General features: G+C 40.7%; 1 protein-coding gene across 6 annotated transcripts; it reads right to left on the bottom strand.

The window, feature by feature from the left end:
• Positions 1–1,112: 1,112 nt before the first annotated feature.
• Positions 1,113–24,590, bottom strand: LOC119013509 (histone acetyltransferase KAT7-like). Of its 6 annotated transcripts, none has more exons than XM_037088095.1 (15): positions 24,270–24,590; positions 22,262–22,406; positions 20,083–20,310; positions 17,383–17,673; positions 17,164–17,246; positions 16,660–16,746; positions 15,351–15,449; positions 15,130–15,240; positions 14,285–14,476; positions 12,599–12,688; positions 11,753–11,893; positions 10,411–10,504; positions 9,942–10,088; positions 6,072–6,178; positions 1,113–5,855 (listed from the first exon to the last, which is right to left on the bottom strand). In XM_037088095.1, exons 1-15 carry the CDS (start codon positions 24,282–24,284, stop codon positions 5,757–5,759), a joined length of 1,929 nt encoding a protein of 642 aa, XP_036943990.1. In that variant the 5' UTR covers positions 24,285–24,590; the 3' UTR covers positions 1,113–5,756. The 6 variants fall into 6 exon arrangements, with proteins under 6 accessions (XP_036943990.1, XP_036943991.1, XP_036943992.1 ...); XM_037088096.1 differs by having other exon boundaries at positions 17,383–17,667; XM_037088097.1 differs by lacking the exon at positions 24,270–24,590 and adding an exon at positions 22,534–24,242 and having other exon boundaries at positions 15,151–15,240.
• Between the last annotated feature and the right edge of the window lie 44 nt (positions 24,591–24,634).

Below are 24,634 nucleotides of genomic sequence, written 5' to 3'. Positions count from 1 at the left end.
TATCTTAGATCTGCATTATTTCTAATGGCCATCAGGAAGTGAATCCACTGGTTTCAGACTCAGTTCGATTGTATATAAGATAATGAGAAAATGTCCCGACCTCTCACTTGATTTCTTTCCCAATATGCTAATTACTGTCTCCAAAATACAAAGATGGCGACGGCCACAATTCAAGACTTCAGTCTTCTAAACAGTGATCCTAAAACCCAGGGATGAGTTAGCATTTTTTGTACTTCTGATTCCCTTACCTTGACATCTATGGGGTTTTTGGTTAAATGCCTGAAATAAGGTCTGTGGTTACCACAAGATAGGAGACTTTGACATTTTGTCCAACAAAACAAGAAATGTCAGCAGACATTTTTGCATTTAAAATCTACACATGAACAGAGTTTGCACATCTAAAAGAACAGGGGTTGCTCAAGTTGCTAAATGAGACTGCAGAGGTTGTCGGGGACATTAACTGTCATCCTGCGAATGCGGAGACTCATCTAGTCATTAATCTGTCTTTACAGGCAGACTTTAGTTTCAAACTATTCTAACTCTAAATTTACAACTTACACCTATCAATTTTTAGTAAAGTGCGTATACTTAGCGGTGACATTGAACACGCAAGCTTTTTACTGACGACAATTCAATTTACGCTTCAAAAATCATACAAGCATTGTTTATCTGTGACGATTACTTTGCTGAAGAAATTGTAAACAAGGGTGATCCGCACTTCAGGGTCTGCCTCGAAAAGTACGTCATCCCTGCGGCGGTCTGTGGGTGACGTCACAGCAGGTTCACACTTGATTCCCATCTTATCTATTTTCGTCCCTCCCTGCCAGCCCACACAAACTCCACACATGTACTGCGGGTTAGTAATGTCACATTGACATCATCAGGGTTATTTTCCCAGAACTGACGAAACTCCTCTAGAACAAACAGGCTCATGCTGGTGGTCATGGCGGACAGATTTTGAGGCGGGAGGCGGAACGACACCAGCCTTGTTAACCATTTGTCCATGCGTTCCTCGTTAACACTGAGCTGACGAGGTCCAAGCGATCCTCTACCCACAGCGGACCCTTACTCTGGTGGAAACAGCCAACACACAAACAACACAGGAGGCACTACGCGTTTCACCGTTTGCATTTATTGAAGAGGAAGAAAGGGGGAGAAGCAAGTACAAAAGCCCAACTGAGCTACATATTGATGCCACGCTACTTTTGTCTGTCTCGGCGTTCAGTGCGTAGATTTAACAGGAAGCAGGGTGCGTTGAAGTGCTGCAGTACTACAACAGCTCACTGGTCGGCCTATGGAAGGCGGCGGGATGCCTCTCCTTTCTCTAAATAACTGTGACACTATTCACACGTGTTAATAACCAGCGAGGTGCCCCAAAGCTGCCTATCTATAGCTGCCACTGGCACTGGGAAATACACCAGGATGAAAAGTATATGAGAGAAACAAAAAATGGACTGTGAAGTCAAGACAGACAGGCTTTATAAATAAAGGTCCTGAAGGATACAATCTCTTTTGAATATTTCAAACATCGATTTGTGATGTTTAACACACCCCAGGGCTATTTTTTTAAGTCCGAGTGTGTAATTTCTGATTTAATGAGCCTTTTCAAATCCAGGCGCCTTCCGTTTTCTGCGCTTTTGAGAACAGAAAATATCCTCTCTTTGTCCTTTTACAGTAACAAAATGGCAGCCCTATAAAGGACACCAGCCCTCCAACTGAAACCCAACATCATAACAAAAACAAAAACACAGTCTATATTCAATACTCAATTGGCCCAGTTACGTATACTACAATATCATTAACAGTTTTGTTTAAGGATGAATTTTTACTTTCAAAGTTTTACAAAAAACTAAGTGCACTTTCCTGTAAATGCACTTAAGGATTGGCAAAGAAGAAAAAAAACAAACAAAAAAAAACCCCACTGTCTACACTCACAACAGTCTTGAGTAATTTTTCGGTCAGTAGCACATTTCAGAGAGGTTTTATTGAAAACAGGTGCTAAAAGGATACATGTAGTCCTTTGAAATGCAAGGCCTGTTTGTATTGATTGGTTGAAGTCTGCCAGTCAGTCACATGACTCCTGAACTCCTCCATGTAAAAAATACAAAACAAATAAAGACAGGGAAACCACGACCACGGGATTATAGAAAATATAAACATGCGAAACACAGGTAGATAAATCCACAGATGGCAGAAAGAAAATATCACCATGAAAACAAGACACATGGAAATACATCTTCAACTGCACAGAGTTTGTAGGCAACCATTCATAAACCGTGAGAGAAGAAAAGAAATGTAACTCTAGGCTGGAGTCTGGAAAGGAAAAAGATTCCTCCATTTGTGCAACTGAGACACAAAAGCTACTGAACAAATGGAAATCAGAAAAAGAAAAGAAAAGAAGAAGATGACTCAACATGACATTGTTGGCCACACACCTCCAATTTCACAGCCAACTGCTGTCGAAGCTTATGCGCAATGTTTTATTTTTTTTTGGGAAATACACTTGCTAGTCAGACGAGAAGATTGATCCTGCTATCATATGTAGCTACCGCCAACACTGCATTAGCTTAGCGTAGCATTAAGACTGGAAACTGCTGGAACAGGTAGCCTAGGTCCATCCAAAGGTCAACTATCCGCCTACCAGCACCCCTAAATCTCACACATTAACATGCTATATCCTGTTTGTGTGTTCTGTATGAAAAACAAAATGGTGTTGTTGGGTGTTGGAGCCAGGCAAGCAGTTTCCCTCCGTTTTCAATTGCTGTACTAACCTAAGCTAACCTGCTGCTGGCTGTAGCTTCATATTTGGCGTACAAACATAAGAGTGGTATCAATCTTCTCATCTAACAAGGCGGAGATTCTTACTTCCCAAAATGATGAACTATTCCCTTAAAAAAACAAAAAAACAAACAAAAGAAAACTTAAATGCTGGTTACAATACATGTTAATCCAAATAAATAAATATGGAGATTGTCAACAAAAGAAGTTTGTGCTTGTATTTTCCTATCTGCTTGTAGCAGCAATTACAGTGGTAACAAGTAGTGACAATGCCCAAAAGTGACATGTTTTGATTCGATCATATGTCACTTTTGATTATAGGAGTCAATCTCTGAAATGTAAATGACTGAAGTCATTGTCTTTGTTGGTGGGGAAATGCTCTGGATTCTCCCACCTGTACCTTTCAAGAGCGTTTAGACACATTCAAATCTACATAAAATTTTGATATAAATACTTTATAATCACTGGGAAGCCGGTCCTATAGAGTAGACATTCCTCGACCAGACTGTCTTTTTATGTTCTACATGGTTAACATATTTTTTTTTTAAGAATATAAATAGCATTTAGCAATCTAGTAAAAAAAAAAAAAAAACAACGACAAAAAAACTAAAACGCTCACTGGCTGAGCAGAGCTAAACAAATTCACATGTTAACATGGAGAATTAAAAAAGAAAAAGTAAAGGAGCTTAAAATGGGCTGGTCTAGCTTTTTATTATACAGTGGTAAACCTTAGAGGTAGAAAAAGTATAAAATATCATTGAGAACTTTATCAAAACCAGCAAAAACGGACACAGACAAAACAGCAACACGTTTGTGAACCCCTACAATCCTAACAACTGGGATTCCCAAATTATGCTTACTGTTCAGAGTATAAGTGTGGGAGTTAAAAAAAACAACACAGCCGTCACAAAGAAAAAAAGGTTAAAAAAAAAAAAAAAAAAGGAAGCAAATGCAGGTGGTTACAAAACACATCCAGGGTTAGGGTTAGGTAACACAGTCACAAACGTGGCCAATGGCAGCTATAGCTTCAGACAAAATGACTGAGTGGTGTGATGGGGTTATATACTAGACACGGTGTGTGTTTGCTGCGTGAAAGACACATTGAGTTATGTACTGTATTCCCTTTGGGTTCAAACAGGCACTGTCAGTCTCAGAGAACTGTACACTCCAGCGGTCTGTCTAACATTTGTTCCACCTCTTTCTTAGACAGAAAGAGAACCTGTAAGAAAGGTAAAAGATCTGACCTGAGACCATCTGAGTGAAACTGCTCATACCCTTTTCTAATGTCCGCGGCTTTCCCATTTGCTGAAACTTCAGCCGATGGGATGCATGAAAGCAACATCACTCTGCAGCTGATGCCAATTCTTCAAATAGGTAAGTATGACATTAACTTAACGATAATATAATTATTACTAGGTGATATATTGTTCAAGGGGACTATCTTTTTTATCCTTTCCCAAGTTTTTGCAGTCCTCAAAGAAACAATTAATTTCATTCTCAAGTATTTCCAGCTCTGTCTTAAAGGTCTCAGGTGACTGTGAGTTGTGAATCGAGGTCAGGGCTCCTATTTCTAGAAACTGTATGCATTCTGCATCCAGACCATGTCCTGTTTAATCACAGCCAGCTGGTCTGTGTCTGTCAAAACACATCGCATGAGTCAATGTGCTGCAGACCTGCGTAGTCTCGACTGTCTGGAGATCAGAATGAAATGCAGCACAGGCTACAAACTGACTGCTGCAGATTGGATTAGCGGGTGTGCCTGGTGCTCTGTGCTAATTAAGTGTCTGGGAGACGGCGCACTAATGATGCACAATTACTTTTAATTTTCAGATAACGAATGAGGTTGAGGCGGTATCAGCAGTGATCAACTACAGTATATACTGACATCACTGGCGGCTACTTAGCTCATTATTCTGCATTTCAGTTATACTTTGTGTTCAACAAGAATCTTGGAGCCTGAAATTCCTGCTTGTTTTCAATGGAATACCAAAGTGTTCAATATCAAGCACATTAAAAAGACATTAAATAATCGCATGAATAAAGTGTGTTAAATACACTATTGAACCTATATTTTGTGATACAATTTGTAGACATGTTTTAAGTTCATCATTATAAAATTAGTTTTAATCGTTCTTGCTTTTAAAATTACAGAATTTTAATGAATACCTTTTTTTCATTATATGCATTTAAATTTCAATTACATATTCATGTGGACATAATGCCACTTTTTAAAATGACGCATTCTGGCTCATCACTTTGCATGTCAGCAGTATTTTAAACAGCAGAATGTAAACAAAATGTTTGAGGAACAGTACTGACAAGGCAAGGGGAAATCTAGTGTCTGTTATTTTTAACAAATACTTTGAGAAGAAGACAATGTATTATTTTACCTTAAATAAGTTAATAAACTGCATTTTTTTTACACTCAGTTTGTCTTTAAATATATTACTTGTTGCTTTCAGTACATCCCAGCTATAACCGTTTTATTACAATTAACTTAACTAAAGTCTTCAATGATTGTAATATTGCTTTTGTGTCACTTTTTGCTACCACAGCTTTTTTTAATTTCATGGCACTACAGTACAGTGCAGTACAGTAAATGTTTTTTTAATGTGCAATTTTAAGTGAATATTTCAAATGAAGCCCTCACTGATCCCTTGATGACCACTCTGGCTTACTGCTTGGTCAGATTTTGCAGGTTCCCTTCCTGACAGACATCCTATTAGTGAGCTAATGTTGCCTATGTTGGAGGGAAGTCATATTCTGTAGCCATGACAGTGACTGCTGAACCAAGAGTAACTGACTCTGTAGGTGACCGACTGTGCTGTGGCTGCTGAAAGCGTTTTGTACAAGAGTGTGTGTAGGTTTAGGCTCAGGGTCTGTGAGCATGCCAGTGTGCAGAGAATGATCTGTCTGTGTGTGTGTGTGTGTGTGTGTGTGTGTGTGTGTGTGTTCTGGGTTTGGAGTGTGAAGCTCCTCTACGTCCCTTTAGGTGGCGTCCATTTTAAGGCAGTGGGGTCAATGGTCTTGCTGTTACCACGTTTGGTCTCCTTGGCCTTCCAGTCGTCGATGAGGTCCTACAGGAAAAACAAAACAAAACATGCACCTTAGTCAGCTACAATAACTTTGTGCAAAATAATAAAGCTGATATGCTTTTCCTCATTACCCATGTAAAAAGAGGTCTAACCTTATAACCAACCAGCAATCAGCTTGGTTAAGAAAGTATTCTCTGCCAATGGGACAGAACATGAAAGAAATGATGACTTTGACACATTAACTGTATTGTCCCCTACCTGTCTCTTTAAAACCAGGTGCTTTCCCTTCCAGTACTTGAGCATCTGTAGGGATTGCAGTGTGCTGACAATGTCCACTGGGTTCACTGCCGTCTCCTGACTGATCTCTGTCAATACAAGAGAATTAGAATCAGATTCATTGCCAAGTAAGTACCAGTAGTATGATGCTTATCAATAAGCATAAGAGAAAATAAAAATAAAAGGTGTGATGGTACATATCATGGAGCTGACATCAGTGTGTTTCCCCCGTGACAACCTGTTAATCTAAATATGTGTCCGCAGGCTGTTTATAATCATATGAATACAGTTATAATGTGTTGTGATTGAGATGCTGACACACGATGCATCGTGGAAAGTGACCAAGTTAAGTTTTTTGCTCTTCCGGGGGAAAGTTCACTGAAGTCTGGAAAGACAGGCTGACCATCATGGTGCCTTTTTCAATACAAGTTGCCAGAGACAGTAACTACAACAACACAATAGTGGAAGGCGACATGTGAGTTAAAGTTTTGCTCCACATTGTGTCACATAAAGCACCGCTTTGAACTGGCAAAGCCACCTGGCTCTGCCGCCGTGTCCAGGTGCTGTTTTTCGGGCAGAAATGTATGGATGCTGTATTTTTTTTTCCTCATGTAAGACACTGACGACACTTCATACAACCACATTACTGCGTTTGGTCCTGTAATGTTGCTTTGTGGGTTGAAGCGTGTGACATTTCTCTTTTATTTGATGAGTGGCAGATCTATTTAGCTGTCAGACTGTGAACACCATCGGACCGTCTTTTCCATTCACACATATGTCGTCTCGCCTCTGCTGTGGCTCTGAGGCAGTTCAGAGCTGGAGCAAAACCATCCCCCCTCTCCATCTGTAACTTTCACACAAACAGCGAGGCAGAGTATCAGCGCACGATTCCCACATTGAAAGTGCAGTGTGAATGGGGCTAATATTTAAGGCTATAGCCAGCGATTGTTCACCTTAGCATAGGATAAAAACTAGGAACAGGATGAAATTAGGCTCTGTCTAAAGATGAAAAAGTGTAAGAGAGGCAAGTTGTGGTTCTACAAAGATTTACAGTGGTTAAATATTTCTCGGCCCAATGTAGTTGCCAGGCAACCAGCGGTGACTTCTCCTCTCCCAACAAGAGAGAAAACAAACAATTACTACAAACATTATTTAGAAAATGGAAAACAACTGAGCATTATGAAAGATAAAGCATGACCTAAGTCACAGCTCGTAATGAATTGTGCAAATAGCGGTGCAGGTAAAGCTAATCAAACACCTGGTGGGAAGAAAAGCAACTTCGTACTTTGCGAAGCTCTACGTGCGTGGCAGAAGCAGAGCAGTCGCTGGAGTCATGGGCTGGGATGACTGAGAAGAGTTATTTGCAATGGTCTGTGTGAGCTGAAATGTCTTCCTACTTTCAAAATCAGAACCTTTGAGAGAAAAAAAAAAAAACCGCAAAAGAATAAAATAAAATAAGGAGGACAAAAAGAGGCTTGGACGGGAGGGAACAGAGTGTTATTCCTGAACTATTCGCTGTCACACTGTCTCGGATGCTGCCTGACCTAGCTGCTATTTGAGGCTTTTGCTACCTCTTTATTTAGTTGGACAAAAAGATTTTTCAATTGCAGCGAATTGGAGTGACTTGTGAACAGGATCTCATCTTAAACTATATCAAGTGCAATATTGAGTGTTACTGAAATGAACTGATGACGATCATCACAGTGCATAATGTGAATGAATGATTGTGCTGTCAAGATTATGATTAATCAGTGAGTATAAACAGCTTTACACCTGAAGATGGAGAGCGACACAAGACATTCCTGCAAGTGGTTTCACATGATCTCTTTGTTTGACAGTAAGAGGCAGAAACAAAAAATATAGCAGTGTGACAAAAGAGGAACTACAGAAGAATCTCTTTCTTTAATATATTTTGGTACAGGTCCATCTGCATTTTCATTTTTGGTTTTTAAAATGGGCATCCCATTTTACAGTGATTATGCCCTCCCCTCCCCACCCTCACAGAAGTCTGCAGACAGTGAATGCATATGATCTAGGAAGATATGAAGTGGAAGTGGATGCTTTTTTATTACTATTAAACCTTAATTTAGAGGCATACTATGAAGGATTTTTTGGTTGCAGGGAGTGGTGGCAGCGTGAATAAAGCAGTGAATCAGAAAAATAAAACATTGTTTTCTGACTGTGAAACAGTGGTTATGTTTCTAAAGTACAAAAACAATCCTGTGGGAAGCTGAGATAATTTTGTTTGAAAAGTGTACGCTCCATCCTGTCCGAGTGGGGCCAGTGGCAGCCCTGTGCAGCCACACCTCCCACCACGTTCAAACAGATACACTGTTCGCAAGGACTTGGGAAATACCGTACCGATGCTAAAACACACTTACTTTCACTTAAATGTTTTACTTTTATAATAAGGAACACTACTGGGAGCTTTCCACTAGTGTTCCTTATTTTTTTGACTTGGTGTTATATATAGCAAGAAAAATAATGGACCTGCCCATTAGTTATCCTTTTCATTTCTTGTTTTATAGTCTGTATTCACGTCAGTGTTTCCCACACATTAGTGTATTTGTGGTGGTACGCTACAATTTCATCATCGGCGGCCACATATTGATTTTTTAAGTTTAGGAGCCATGCATCCCAATCTCGCAGCGCACTCGCAGCATGATGTTATATACCCCAATACAGTGGATGGTGGTGTGGTTTTTGGTACACCGATAAAACCAACAAAGAAGAGGAGGACTATTTAACGCAGCTTGCTTGAGCATAATTTCCTCTGTAAAGAAGACGGCTGGCCTCATCTTTGAGATCAAGCCCCCACAAAAGGTGCCAGGCCTTGAAGCCAGTTTTTGTCGTGGCCAACCTGCGTAATTACATAGTCATGTGATGCACTGGGGACTTTTTCCCCAAAGCTGACATTGTGAAAGAGGCGTAAAAGCCTCACAACCCCTGTGATTGATGACTCATTTTACTGTAAGAATTTGGGCAATACGGCACAGTGCAATTTAGAGTCTAGAAGAGCCGCCAGATTACATTTTATCCCCATCCAGTATGCTCTATGGCACCCCAGTTGGACAGCCACTGCCACAGTTAAAGTCTGATTCTGTGGGAAACACTGCAGATGCAGACAGCTGTGGAGCCATGACGTAACTTTAAGTTGCTGACTGGAATGTAAACAATGACCAATGCAGTTGGTCATTGTTTACAACCCAACAGTTGATGGGTTCCAAGACTGAGACTGAAATCTCAACAGTTATCAGATGCATTGCCATGAAATTTGGAACAGACATTCATGGCCCCCAGAGGATGAACGCTAGCTTTAAATCTAGTGCCATTTTAAGGTCAAAATTTCAAATACTTTGGTTCTTGACCAAATACCGGCACAACTAATAATATTCTCATAAGCCTTATCTGTGTTTAGTCCTAACTATGACTGTCTTGCCTTTCTTTTCATCACAGTCACAGGGCTCTCCTCTGGCTTGGAAATAAACAGCAGAAACAAAACAGACTAACAGGGATGTTCCCTCAGTCCTCTCAATGTGTTTGGATGACCCAGTTTTGCACGAGTTTAAGTCACTGAACACAGAACTGGAGTGCTCTCTGATCCATTCACAAAGGCGGACACACATGAATGCATGCGTGCACATATCAACACATACACTCTCACACAGTTTCATGTATTGTTGACCATTTTGAGGCTCTCAAATTCCTTCTTCATATTTTAATTTGTAGGTTTTCCCTCAAAGTGATTACTTGGCCAACAATGATTCTGAGGTCTGGCCAACCCCTCATCTCTCCCTCTCTTTCTTTTCACTTCCCTGTCCCGCCTTTTGTAAAATGTGGCCCATTTCTGACCTTTGATGGAGATCTCCTTCCCCTGAAAGTTGTTCAGGTAGCGTAACAGCACCTCCTTCCAGTAACTCCGGTAGCTGATTAGGCCCAGGTCAGACAAGGGGCGCTCGGGTGAACCGACCTTCTCCTCCACCTTGGACAACAGGTAACCTTAAAGGACAGATCAGACAGAGCATTTTGTTGGCTAAAGTCTTACTTAAGCATTTGCCTCAACCACTGAGAAATGAAAAAAAGAACATACAAACATAATAAACAAAAAGTGAAAGAGAGATATAGCCAAAAAAATAATATCGAGGGTGTGCAGCGTTTTTCTCAGAGGAGAAAGTGCTTCAGATAGCCTCTTAAATCTGGTGTTATTGTCCTTTACGTGATCCCTTGGCCAATGTTAAGTTTATGACAAGAACATATTCTCACACACACACACACACACTCTCAGACACACACACGGCACACAAGCTGGGTCTGTACTCACTGAAGTCTATGAGCATCTTGCCGTAGCCCTGCCTCATGTACTGTGGCATGGTGAGGATGCAGGACACGTTGTAGTTCAGGAAAGAGTTCTTCTCCTGCAGAATGACAATAAATCCATAATTTGTGCTTTTATCAATACTAATCGTTTTTTAATGGAGGTGAAGGATAATTCGAGCTGATACTTACACAGGCAGGTGATAGATTTTACAGTGAAAAAGAGTACAGTCTAATCTTTACTTTTTCATCTCATTATTTCTGACTTCATATTTTACAGCATAGTCACGATAATGTAAATTCAAACTTCAATACAAAACCTCAAGAAAATGTCTGTATTTGATAAAAAAATGTCATATCAAAGTATGAACATAACAAGGCTTTTGTTCTCTGTGTTAAGAACAACAACATTTAAGTTAATTTACTACTGACCATAGTCAGATGACTGGGAGAAGGGCGGGACTATGACGGCACTACAATGTGCTCATGTCAATTCGCTGTCAGAAAAAAGAACCCGGCTGGGCTGCTGTAGAAAATGAGTACTGTAACTGTTGATTCACAATCATTATATATTGATATATCAATATTTCTGGCAACACTATCCAGTTATGCTCATCTCTGTCTCATACCTTGAAAGTCAGTGAAGGTACACTGAACTGGTTAAACTCAGACGATGCACCTGCGTGAGTAAATATCAAATCACATCCTGGGGGTATGTGCAATAATTATAATCTAGGTTCAAAACCAACCCATCAGCTTTTGCGCACATTGACAATTCACTCGGTTTGAAGAAATGTTACATTATGTGAATCACCCTTTATCAGCATGTGTAAACATGCTGATGATATTTGTTTGTAATTACAGCTTTAAAGAAGGAAAACTTGAGTTGTAAAGTATTAAACAGGTAGAGTTCTACTAGAGCTTTAATGAAAACCACCATTAAATCTTCATTTTGGTAATGAGTTCAATAGTTTACTATAACACTGCTGGTGCTAAAATACATTTTATGTTGTTGTGGTTGTATAGATGGAATTTATTTGTGCTGTTAGACAACCCAGTTAAAGGTCAGTAATTTAGAGAAAGATAGTTGACTGTTGAGTCTCATTTCCAGGCTGGGTTGGTGACTCGTTCCAAGCCAGCATCTGTCTGATGACCTGGGAATGAGACTTAACTATCCAATATTTTCCTGCAGAATCTGTCAGTAGAAAAAAATCTGTGAAAACAAACTTACTTAATATCTCCTAATTTACCAAAAGATTTTGTTCAAATTCTCTAAAACACTGGATTTAAACATTTTAAATGTTAAAAATCAAATGTACTAATCTATGTGTGATTGGCTCGGGTATTACCTTGGAGAAGTACCCGACTAGATGGCACCCTGTGTTGTCAGCCTCGGTCATGACATAGAAGAGGAACGGTTCAACGTCGTAATAGAGAGTCTTGTGGTCCAGGAACAGTTTCGCCAGCAGACACAAGTTCTGACAGTAAATCTGCAGGGAAGACAATCGTGGACATGCTCATTTATCAAAGCTTGCAGGAAACACATATGGCTTATCTCACACAGACAGATCTCCATCTCATTAGAGATAGAAGTCTTACATTCAGGCACAAAAAATGGTTAAAAAAGGTCAGAGATACAGGTCAGATGATAGAAAGTGACACTGCAGAAAACAAATCTGAACAGCCATTTTTTACACAAAAAAAACTAAAAAGAACAAAAAAAAATAATCAGACAAATACGAGGTAGCATTATCTCTCCTTAAGGAGCAGTCTTTGGTCAGGGCCTTGGCGTGATTTAACTGAACCAGTTATGTGATCTTTTACATTATGTCTCTGACTTCAGAATTATAAAACCTTAATCTGAAACAAATTCTGAGTTTGTTATGACACAAAAGTCAATTTAAAATATATAACCAAATAAATGTAATACTAAATATTCATGATATTAAAGTCATCGTGACTTGCCAGTTTACTGTCTTGTCCTTTTGACCGCCTCCCATCTAAGTCATGGATTGGTTTGCTGTTTTTTTTTTTTAAGTACTTTAGTATCTATATAACTTTATGACAAACCTTCCCTTCTTTGTTGTTGGCAGCTGTAATACTGTTTTCAAATTTTGTGAGTTTCACAGTTCAACTGGGGCCCAAATGATTCCTGGACTTTCTGGTAGAATGTTACGAGCTCAGCGCTTGTTTACCTTGTTCTTTTTTCCATCCACCTCAAAGACAGAGATATTCCCCTTCCTGTAGATCTCATCACCTGGAGGGTGCTTCCACACACACTTGGCCTATATGCAACAGGGAACATAGAAAGCAGCAGAGGTTAGTTTCTAAATATATATAATTGAACATTCCACTTTTAGTTACACATAGTGGTTATGCTGGTCTGCGGTTCAGCTCACATCTCCAGTCTGTACCCAGGCTTTACAGGGTTCATCACTAAGAAAATGAGGAGCTATTTGGTCACTGAGAAGAGACCAATGGTCAAAATCAAAGCAGCAGAGGTAGAGACATTCTTACTATTAGTCCCTAGTATGCATCAAAACCACTGGATACTCCCTGCCTGACAAATGTGTAAAATACAAGGACTGCCTGTTTAAACCATGGATGTTCTCAAAATGTTTAATCTTATTGAATCAGATATTTTCTCTTTTATACTGCAAATATATCCACAGTCTACCATAACAGATCAGTGGCCATATAGCTTTTGTGTCTTTGCTCTATACCATTAAGTCACTCAGCTGAGCACTCTCCTCTAGTTTCTCTCTCTCCAGTATAAAAACAGAGCGAACTGCATCAGAAGGACAAAGTTATATAGTCTAAATCTAAATCTAAATAGAGTCCGCATGGGCTGGGAATATGATTATGAATTGCCTTAGGGTTTGAGATATTGAGGTTTTAGCTCGAACTAAGGCAATAGCCCAGACTCCTTTTGTGTCACAGTCCATTTTCACTTTAATACTTCAACATCACAGAATGGAAGCTTTAATCTTGTTGGTTATCAGTCAGAGTCATCATAGTGAAGATAAAAGAAGAAGAAAGAATTTGGAGTATGTAGTGGTATCTTTTGTATTTTTTCAGAATTGCACTGCGAATGAGAAATAGGGGAAACTGATTATCAGCAGAGCCCTGTTTGTCTCCAAGAATTCACCATCTACACATGGAAAGATCATTGAAACTACAAAGTACAGCCTAACACACTACTTAGAGCAGGGTTGGGGCAAATGTGTTTTTTAAATAATGTATTCCTGTGTATGTTATGAATACTAAGTAACAAGGATCTTTCACATGAACTCATCAGTCTCAAGGAACTCAAATCAATTTGTAAAACTAGACAATGCTGAACAAATATGGATAAAGATTTTGTTACTGTATAGCCTATTTCTCACCTCAAATGTTTACATTAATACATTTTAGTGCGCTGGCCGCCATTTCTTTCCTACTTGAAAACTGCACCAACTTGTGTAATGTAGTTGCCCAGATTGGTTCTAGGTCTGTCCAATTGTACCCAGTGGCTGTATAGTCTGTGCCTGTTGGCAACACCCCTTGGAAATCAAAAAGGAACTGAGAGATTTCAGACTAAAACACATTTGCAAATTATTATGGCCATGCCAGGCAAACATCAGCTGTATCACTCCCTAATTCTCTGATAGACACATAGTAGTTTACTTTATAGTGACCAGTTAATTGATATTTTGGGCATTTGTTGATCATCATCATTTTGCGTTGCACTTATTATAGTATACTAGTATCACACATTACTTTTTGCACATTGCACTGTGGGCTTGGTTGCAGAAAGTATACAGGATTGATTTAAGATCAGCCCATCTCTATTTATTTTAAGGACCTGCAAGATGCCCAAAAACCAGAAAACACTGCCTTACCATGTGCCTGCGCAGAATGGTCTGGCTCTTCATATACTTTAGGCAGAACTCGCACATGTAGAGCCTCCCGAGGCGGGCGTATTCCTCTGGGTATGGAGAGTGGTACCAGGTGTCCAACTCGTAGCGGCCAAACACGATGGTCTTTATCATGTTGCTGCCTTCTGACACCTGGCCTGCCAGACGAAGCTTCTCCTGTACATGCCAGGACAGGAGGGAAAAGGAGATGGGGACGGGCGAAAAAGGTACAACAAGGACAGGAAGACAGGGCAGACGAGCAGGCAGAGGGGAGAGGGGAGAGAATGGAAAGATCTCAGTTAGTCAGGGTTGAGGGTCAGCTGAACACAGAACCTCAGTGGAGGCAACCATGCATACAAATTAATTAATTAAAAAATGCAGGAAGAAAAGTTAGGATGAGGAATAAGTAGGAAAGGGCTTTATATGAAGGTAACATATTGATTTGTGTAGAATAGTGCGCTTTCAGAAGCACTTCAGACTTGAAATGATGATGATCTTTATGTTTTCAGGATGGCTTTTATTTAGTAGTGAAACAAAAACTAATAGCAGCTCGATAAGCCTGCAGTCAATCTAAATCTAAATCTAAAACCATATATGTGATTGTTTAAACTGAAGATAAAGCAGAAGAAAGAGTAAGAGAAGAACACCCGGAAGTGATTGTCCAAACTACCAAAAATATCACAGACTCCTCCTGTGGCTGCAGGGGAGGGTTTTCTGACTGAAACAGAGAAGAAGAGGAATAACAGAGAAAAGGGGGGTTGGAGGGGGTAAAAAGAAAGGGAAGCAGAAAAGAGTAAGGGAGGGGGGTGATGATGAGTTTTCTCTCTTACAAGGTCGTCCGAGGCACGTGCCTGCGCTTTCCTGAACAGCTCGAGGTCGTAGTCGCTGGTGATGTTCTCCAGCAGCGGCTCCCTGCTTGCTCCGTGGCTCTGGCGGTGATCCTGGCAATAGAAGGAATGAAAGAAAGCCGAAAGACTTTCAATGCATCAAACGGAGAATTTTTTTGTTTTTTAGGAGCAAGGTATATAAGTGACAATTCTCACCCACTTACCATGTGTTTCTCCTTCTGCTCCTTATTGAGGCTTGAGTTTCGTTTCCTCCTCAGCTCCGTCACCTTCTCCTTGTAACGCAGCTGACGTTCTGTTGGGGCCTGAGACCAAACAGAGATGAATGTTTGAACAAAGAAGATTTTGCACTTGCATTTCCACCATTTTCCTTTTGACGAATGACATTAGATGAAAAAACTATCATAATAAATGTGTCGCTGAGCTATACTCATTTCTATCAGTGCTGACATTTGCATTTTATCACTGATTGGTGAAATTTAAAAATGAACACAAAATGTAAAGTTTCATAATTGTAACTCAACTACTTCTCACATCTGTGCTGGAACCCCACAGGGATGTATACCCACATTTATTCTGTATGTGAGGGATCTGTCATTTGTCTGACGTTATCCTGCCATATACTGATGCCACAGTGATCCTTTAACACTGTCGCACAGAAAGCAACCTGCTACCAAACGTCCTAATGGATGAGCTTATTACAGTGTGACTAAACTGATCACAGTTTGAAATCACTGTAACAAAATCTGTGCGTATATTCTTGTCAAAAAAGCTGTGTAACCATCCTGAAACACAGGTAAGTTTCCATATTAGTGTCATATTAGGATCTATTCTAACATGTCCTTTAAATCTCATGAAAAAAATGAAAACATTTAAAAAGCCAGTAAACTGGGTTAAACATTTTAACTATGGTTTGTAGCAAACTATCTTATGTTATACTGTGGAAATCCTTTTCAATGAATGTGCACTGTACTTTTTTGTGTGCGTTTGTTATCTTGTGTATATAATATTTATCTAAGATATGTCTTTTTTTTTGTTTAAGGAGCTTTGAAAACATCTGACCTCTGCAAAAGGATGAAAAAAAAAAAGTCATCTGGTTAAACTCTGACTCGGTTGCAGTCATTCCTCTGCACATCAGTGAACCCTGTCAGATAAATGAGTCCTTTCACTCTCACTGTGACTCAACCCACAGCGGCTTTGCCACTTTGCCTCAGGACTCGCTACACTTGGGAATCAGTGTGATCTCTAACCTGAGGCATCACTTGAGAGTACTGCTGCAGTGTGTGGGAATTTCCCTCCACACACACGCACGTGCACACACATGTGCGCACACACACACATGCTGTCAGTGTAAGAAGGTTCAGTTGACAAAGAGAATACATTTTCCTGATATCATGAACCCTTACTGAAATATAGTGGATGTATATACGTATGTGCACATGTATGTGTCTGTTTTAGGTGTGAGCATGTGTCACCATGTGTTATGCTTGTCTGATGCCCTTGCTTGTGGTTTACCTGGTTTCTTGTGGAGTGTCGGTTCTCGTCCTGGCGGTGTGACAGCGTCCTTTCCTCAGCCTGTTTGTCGCGAGTTGATGCCTTGCCCTAGCAAAACATCAACACTGTCTACCACGAACGACTCACAACCACCCCCGCAGCAGAAACATCACAGCAACCACCTCCGCGTTCCTGGAGGCTTCGCAGCTTGACAACTTCAATTTGAGTCTGTTGCTCTCCTTTAGTTTCATCTACTTGACTGCTTGGATTTTCCCAAAGTGGAAACTTGGTTTGACTAATAAGCAATATCATTCAAACTATAGAAAGTAGTATCTAAAGCAAAATGCAACATATTTTTACTTTTATGGTGCAGTAGCCAAAAAAACAAAAACAAAAAAATGACAGATGAGTAGAAAATGGCCAGAGCATCCTTTGAGAATACAGTATAAAATTCAGCCTCATGGTGTCAGTTGTTATCCTTGTAATCCTTGTTATGTATTTTTGAGTGTATGTGTGTGTTAGTACCTTGCATTCATCAGCTGAGAGATTGTGATAGAGAGGACATCCTGATATAGAGAAATGTCTTTCATGCCTCCCTGTTAGATGACCTGGTGGAAGAGAAGGAGAAAGGGGGAGGGAGACACATGGGGAACGAGGAAGAGGTGCACACAGAGAGCTTAGGGTTGGTGCATGGGAGCAGCTCATCTGAGCCAATGGCAAACATTGCCATTTTTGTACCCTCACCCAATGAGTTGCACCCAGGTGTGGGACACTTCATGTTGAAGTTGTAGCTCTCGTGGAAGCGCCGACGTTTGGGCCGGTGGGAGAGGTCGTGGGCGGCGGCCTCTTTGAGTGACAGCTCTTTGGCCAATCGCTCGTCCTCTTCTTGGGAAACCACAATATCGTTGCTGGAAGACACAAGGTCGTTGCCGGGGCTGGAAACTTCGATGTCAGACTCTGAGGATGGGGCGTTCCCTGTCGGGGTGCGGGGAGGGGTCTCGTCCCGGTCTGGCCCCTGCTTCAGATCTGCTGAGCCAGTAGGGACAAAGCAATTGAGAGGGAATAATTGCAAGAATGCTTGGTAAAAACTTAAAAACCCCTGTTTACATCATTTTCTAACACAAAATGGCAAATCAAAACTTTTTTCAGTCCGATTTCAATTTGTTGCAGCTCAACTATTGGGATGAACCAGGAGTTTTTTTGTCTCTGTGCAGTTTTATGGAAGTACTCCCAGCACAGAGAACACAGAATGTTTGACAATATTCTGATTTTCTATGCAGTGTAACAGAAGGTAGACTATAAACCAAAACTGTGGGCTGGACAAGGGCAACAGCAACACTACTCAATGATTAAAATCTGACTCCGTCTCGACAAAAGCCTAAATGGTCATGCAAATGTTTTACCACTTCTTCTCTTCTCTTCTTTTCTCAAATGTATCTTCAGGGAAATCTCTCTAGGCTGCAAATTCGACCACATAGAGATGCAGTTAACTCTCTCCAGCAGTGGCTGCCAGCAGAGAAATCCAATAGTAAAGAGTGATGGTACTGCAGCAGAAGACCACTGTTTCTTAGAATCTCAGAGTCAGAGAGTCTGGTGATGGGAGGACTTATTGCCAGCCCATTTCCTTTCCTATTTTCCTAGTCACATGGGGCTATTCAAAATTTCACGCTCATTATTATCTCTGTCAGCCGTAACTCTGGAGGGGACCATGCATGTTGGCTGTGTGTTGTGTGTGTGTTTGTGTGTAAGTGTACGCAGCTAGTCTAGCATACTACTGGACTCATCAGCCAATATTTGTGCACATTCATGACTGTATGCTCAAAGACCTCTCATGGTTGTAAGGATTCACAATTTTTGACAAATGTAGCTGGCCAGCCCTATAAACACAAAAGACTGTTCCTGACCAAGTGCTTGAGTTTCGCTGTCAGCGCACGAAGATCTCAAGAAATCAAAAACCAGTCCATAACAATCTGATATGTCACAGTGCAATGATGCATCACAGTGCAGCATACGTGCACAGATGGTAAACACAGTACAGTATGCCGATGATGAAATGAAACTGGAAAACACCATCAAACATTCTGCTGTGAGAAGTGGTAACAGCTCTCCATGTGCAGAGAGGCATGAGGGAGCGTGTACAGTTAAAAGTATCTGACAAGACACTCGATACATATTGAGTTAATAGAAAAATGCACAAAACCAGAAAAAAACAAAAGAGCAGGGTTAACAAAGAACTCCTCCTGGCCAAGTGATAAATAGAATAGTAATAATTGGAATCAAAATAAGCTCTCTTTCATATTAAACACTAAAACTATTTTTTTCATCTGGATTCATACATTTTTTTGACTGAAACAAAATTTAACCACGTCAGATGATATGCTACTTCACTTAAAGAACAAATACCACTGGGCCCACTACAGAACAACACCCCCCCAGCCACAGTTTGTACACCCTGCTGCTGTTTGGCTTGCCGATAGACTACAGAACAGCTTCTTTCCTCAGCTTTTGAGACCCCTCGATTATTCCCCAACACCCCATCATAAAAAACAGCCTTTCTTTTCTTATGTAGCATGAAGCGACTTCAACTCAAATTTCCCTACTAAACCTTAGTGTTGTGAAATCACTATTTTCTGAACCTTTGGAGACTGCAGATGAGCATTTCATATCTTTGATAGATGCTACCACTATCCATGTAGGAATCTGGCAACGGCATAGCACACTGACAATGAACCAGCCACATACTAGATTGTTTTTGGGACGTAACTCAAAAACTTAATTGTGGTTTTAGAGACAGCCACTTAAACTGGAGACCACATGTTACAATGACAGCATAAAACATAGGGATTAGATAAGATACTAAAAACTAACTAAAACTAACTAAAAATGACAGTAACAAAACATATTCCTGAATCAAATGAACCATGGAGTAAATCACTGCATGACTCCTGATAGTGTTTCACAGTTACGACTCATGCTGAGGTAATAAATGACAACATAAAGAAAAGAAAAGCAATTAATCTAAGCATAGCCATATTAGCTTTGATAGATAGGGATCAGCACCTCTTCAGTGGCTAAAGTTAGAAAAATGATCCTTGTCTCTGTACGGCGATTCATTATCCCCAGTGATACATACAAGTCCAGGATATGTACTGAGACACATTTGTCTTCTTTATAATCAAGAACACACTGTGATCACAAACAGGGCTCATTACATTCACTGAATTGTACAATAATGAATGAATGAAACACGCAAATAGACGCCCCTCCTCCTCCTACCCCTGTTGTCCACCTCATCCTTATGTCATTCCTTCCTTTCTCTGCCCTTTCAAGTGCGATTTAGACTCTCTCATACACGTGTTAGTCTGTTGTTTTCCTCTCCCTTCAGCTCCCTCCTTTTAATAAGATCTCATTTCTAAAACGAACAGTAAACACTTCTGGTCTCACCATTAGCCTCGGTGTCTGAACCAGACGACCTGCTCTGCCGCAGTGGGTATTTCTTTGCTGTAGTGTTTGTCGCCCCCTGCTGGCTGCGTGTGATCCTGCGCCCGGACGAGAAGACGGACGCTGCGACTGCCGCTGCTGCTGCTGCTGCTGCTGCCTCTGCTGCGGAATCCAGGCCTTCGTCAGGACCCACGGGTGTAGGAGAGCTGCTCCGTGCTGAGCTGCAGTTATCTAGAAGAGAAGAGGACAAGGAGAGCTTATTTCACGATTTTCAGTGTAGTTTTACATGGAAAAATATAAATTAATAACATTAATTAGAATTTATAGTATGCATGAACATACAGAGTAAAGATTAATAAGATGAGAAATGTACTGTCTTACAAACTGATCGACTTTGAGTACATTTAGCTGCTAAATTACTTTAAATGCATTACTTCCCTTTCACAGTGCATTAACTTGCAGCTATTACAATTTTTTTCCCATAAAAACTTAAGTTTAAAATGTGTTAAAGAGAGTCCATTAACATCATGGATTGACTTCTCAAAGCTGAGCAGTCTGTTACTGAGCAACTGCATGCAAAAATGGTAAGAAGAAGATAGTTACTTGTTGCGAATGGCCTCAAAGGTTGAGCGACTAATCCTGCCACAGAAAAGAAGTGTGAACTCCTGAATCCAGTTCTTTTTGGCGAAAACTAGCGTCTGAGTTGTTACTAAGCCTGCATGAGGGCTACGACAGCACAGCCAACTTCTCTCGGTAACAAAAAGCAGAGGAAACAGTGTCGGCCTTTCTTTCTCTGCTGTAAATCCCCTCTGGCAGCCACAGCAGAAAGAGGTCACACAGGGGGTGGGAGTAGAGTTTATGTGTGTCTATGGTGGGGGAGGTCAGGCTGTCTGAACCCATTCATGCTTTGAGGCTGCCCATATATAATAGCTCCTGCTGAACTGTTGAAGTGAGGGGGGTTTGAAGTCTCTCTGTGGTTCCTGAGTGAAAGCACTGTTCCTTGTTCAAAGGACACAAAAATGACATTGTGGAACTGTCTGGCTTTCATAATAAATATGTGTGAAACAATATGTATGATCAGAAGAGGAACAAAACCAACTTAGAAAACAAAACAGCTGTAAGATAAATCGTTTTCATTTACCTTTCACAACAAGATAAAGGGGCAAAAAGGTTAGGAAAGGCTTTCCTTAATTTCTGAAATACAGTGATGCTAATGCTACAGCTAATGGTAAAATAAAAGGGAGTTGTTACGAAGTGGTTATTCCTATGATATGTGTGATCCCTTACACCAGTTAAAAGGTTGTTACAACCACACTGCATAGATGCCAATGATATGCCGTAACGATAACAGTAGAATGTGACACTAAGCCAGTAAACACGTGGTTAAAACCAACTGAAGGCTAATTCATCCTTCAAGTTACATATAATTGCTTTATATGTACGGTATGTACATATGCACTTCTGCTAAATTGTGTTAGCATATCTAACTTAAGAAGACAAGACATGGCAGTTATCATTCATTATTTGTTGATACTTTCAGGAGGATCTCATTCTTTTGAACTGGTGTGAGGAAATTCAACAGGAAAACACCTGTTAAGGAGCAAACCTGGCTTGCCTTGAGGGTCTAGGTATGACGAGGCAGCAAGAAACGCTCCAAATTACAGTTCAGTGGTGATGTACCTTATAAGCATATTAGGTGGGGTACAACAGCCCCCTAAAACAAACAAAAAAGGATCTTGAAAATGAGATAATAAACTGACAAATGAGTGCGGTCAAACACTGTATGTTACAGTTTTACCTGGGCCACCTGCAGGCTGACCACCTGCTCTAATATGGGTGTGGTGTATGAAAAATATAAAGAGGGGAGCAGGCCCAGGCAAGACTCCCTGTTGGATCTCCACAACAAAATGTAATAAAGCCATTAGACAAAGTGAGTATCTAGAGGGATTTTTTTTTTTTTGCTTCACTCTAAAGCTGTAAAACCTATACTGAGAGAACTAAAATGTTAGCATGTAGGCTGTGTCTGTATTTACTATGCTACAAAAGTCCCTCATATTGCTTCATATTTGACAAATTATCACCCCAAGACATATATTGTTCTTGCCAAAGCACTATGTTATTATTACGTTCTTTTTTGTTCTTCCCAAGTCGGACCTAGTTCTGTAAATCGTTCAGTGTTTACCTTGTGAGCTCTGGCTGAGGCGCAGTGACGCGCGGGTCAGGCGCGTGCTGCTCCGCCTGCGCGCGCTCTCGGAAGCTTCGGTGTGTTCGAGGTCGGCGGAAAAGTCCGAGTCCTCCGTCCCGTCCGAGCTGCTGCCAGCGGTCCTCTGGAAACGGCAACACAACTCATGGTTAATTCACAACAGTCTGGGCTGTCACCAGACCGTCTCAGACCGGTTAGAGACATTCTGTGAGATAAATTTAGGTGCATATGTGTGGGCCTTTTTTCTTTACCAGCGGATAATCCAACAAAGATCCCATACTGGGGGAGGAGCATCACCACCTCCACATCCTCTGCACCCTGTCTTGACTTGTCAATAAATACTCAAAATAACCCTAGACTGCATCACCGCGCGTACACCATTAATTAAGCCGATTACATCTATTGTCAACCCCGACATCGCCTGAGCGCACCTTCCGTGTACATTTCCAGTCAACAGTCAGTTAAGTAGACACATTTTCTTTTTAAAAAGGCTATCGCCAAGAGCACCTGATAACTCAGCAAAACAAATTAATTCATGGCTTCAAATGTCCCATGAGCTGCTGTTTAATTAATCGAAATTACAGGCTGTCTCGCTGCCCGCCGAACGGAATGAATGGGGTGATGCTGAGGCGTATGGGCTCACCCTACACCACTAAACGTAAACCCTGCTGGGTGGGGGTGGGGTAAGGGGACTCAAGTACTAGCCAACATGACATTTGCATTGAGCAGATAACACACTGAGGCCCCTTCCATCTCATCGTTTTAAACGGCAACCTACACATAGGGCTACCCACAATAGTAAAGCATTAATTTATATCGTTTACTAATAATATGCACATTTTTCCGCATTTCCTTCGTTTGAGTTGTTCGCAGTCCTATGTATTTATTTTCCATGTTCTCCATACGTCATATTTAGTTTACAGTGGGCTACCAAAGAGAGCAAAATGTAATGACACGATAGATCACACTTCGTCCAAGAAAGGAAAAAAAGGATGAAAACACAGCAAAGACAATAAAAAGGTTCAACACCAATCAAAATTGCACTTCAGTTATATACAGATACAACGGATATAGAAAACACAAATCAAAACAACATAATAATGTTTTAAACAATACAATTCCCTATGGCAGTGAATACTGCTCTTATGTGTATTTGTGAGGTATATGGGTAAAATGATGTTGGTAAAATCACTATTAGGCTACTTGGCTTTTAATATTTTTTTAAAAAACAAAAACTACATGCTGATAGCACTATAAGGCAGCTACAAACAATATGCCGTGATGAAAAAAAACAAAATAAAACAAAAACAGGACAGATATCAGCGTACACGCATGGACCTCAAGCGCACATTAGAGGTGTGTATTTGACAACTTCACAACAAGACGCGATTCACCCAATTTGCATACGACCAATTACATTGAGGAGGGGGCGGAGTTGAGAGAGCCCGACCAATGAAACCAACCCTCGTCCCGATTCGGACCAATCGCATCGTTGTTTTGGTGCGGACGCTTCGTTCCAACCTCGCACTCAAAGAACAGCCTGTTCCTTTTACATCAGTTACAAGCAGCCGTTATCGACATTAACGGAGGTCAGCGCTTCCACCAGCTCGCAGAAAGCCGATAAGAAAATCCCCAAAGCCCAAATTTACAAGAACTCCTATTACCAGGCATGCCCCAAACAAGCGACACCTGACCAACAACAACACGTTCTCGCAACTCAGCAACAACATTAGCTAGCGTAGCTTTAAGCACACCACAGAACACAGCTCAGTTGTGTGTTTCTGCTGACATTCATATTCAGCACACATTTACAGGTTATTAACGGCATCTTGTAGTAGCGCTTTTGAACTCGCAGACAGATGAAGTTTTTTCCACAGAGTTAGATTTTTTTTAATGTACGTTAGCTAACATTAGCTATGACGTTATGTTTTGCGTCCGCTCTGCAGTCTGCTCCAACGGCTAAGTATGCAGCAAACACCTGCCTTACCTTTCTCCGGGGCATTTTCAACGGTGGGACTGGTCGCCTCTGGCGGATTATTTGTCCGTACTTTGGGCACAGTGTACCCCAGGTTGTAATAATAATAACAACAACAAATCAGCTTTCGATATGAGCCAACTCAGCTGAAAAAGCGCATCAGTTTCTCTGCACTTCCTTGTGAGTACAGCGCAAGCGCTCGTTCGTTTTGGGGGTGCGTTGACAAAATGCCTCCGTGTGGAACATACAGTAGTAGTGGACCCTATTACAAAAGAAAATGACACGGGCGCAAATTGTCTAAACTTTTTGAATTAATAATTACAGTAGGTTAGTAACGAAAATGTTAGCACAGTATAACTACCACTTACATTTATTAA

This window comes from Acanthopagrus latus, chromosome 23 (genome assembly GCF_904848185.1).
Source record: "Acanthopagrus latus isolate v.2019 chromosome 23, fAcaLat1.1, whole genome shotgun sequence".
In the NCBI taxonomy this organism is placed as follows: domain Eukaryota; kingdom Metazoa; phylum Chordata; class Actinopteri; order Spariformes; family Sparidae; genus Acanthopagrus; species Acanthopagrus latus.
This window is presented reverse-complemented; position numbering and strand designations above follow the sequence as displayed.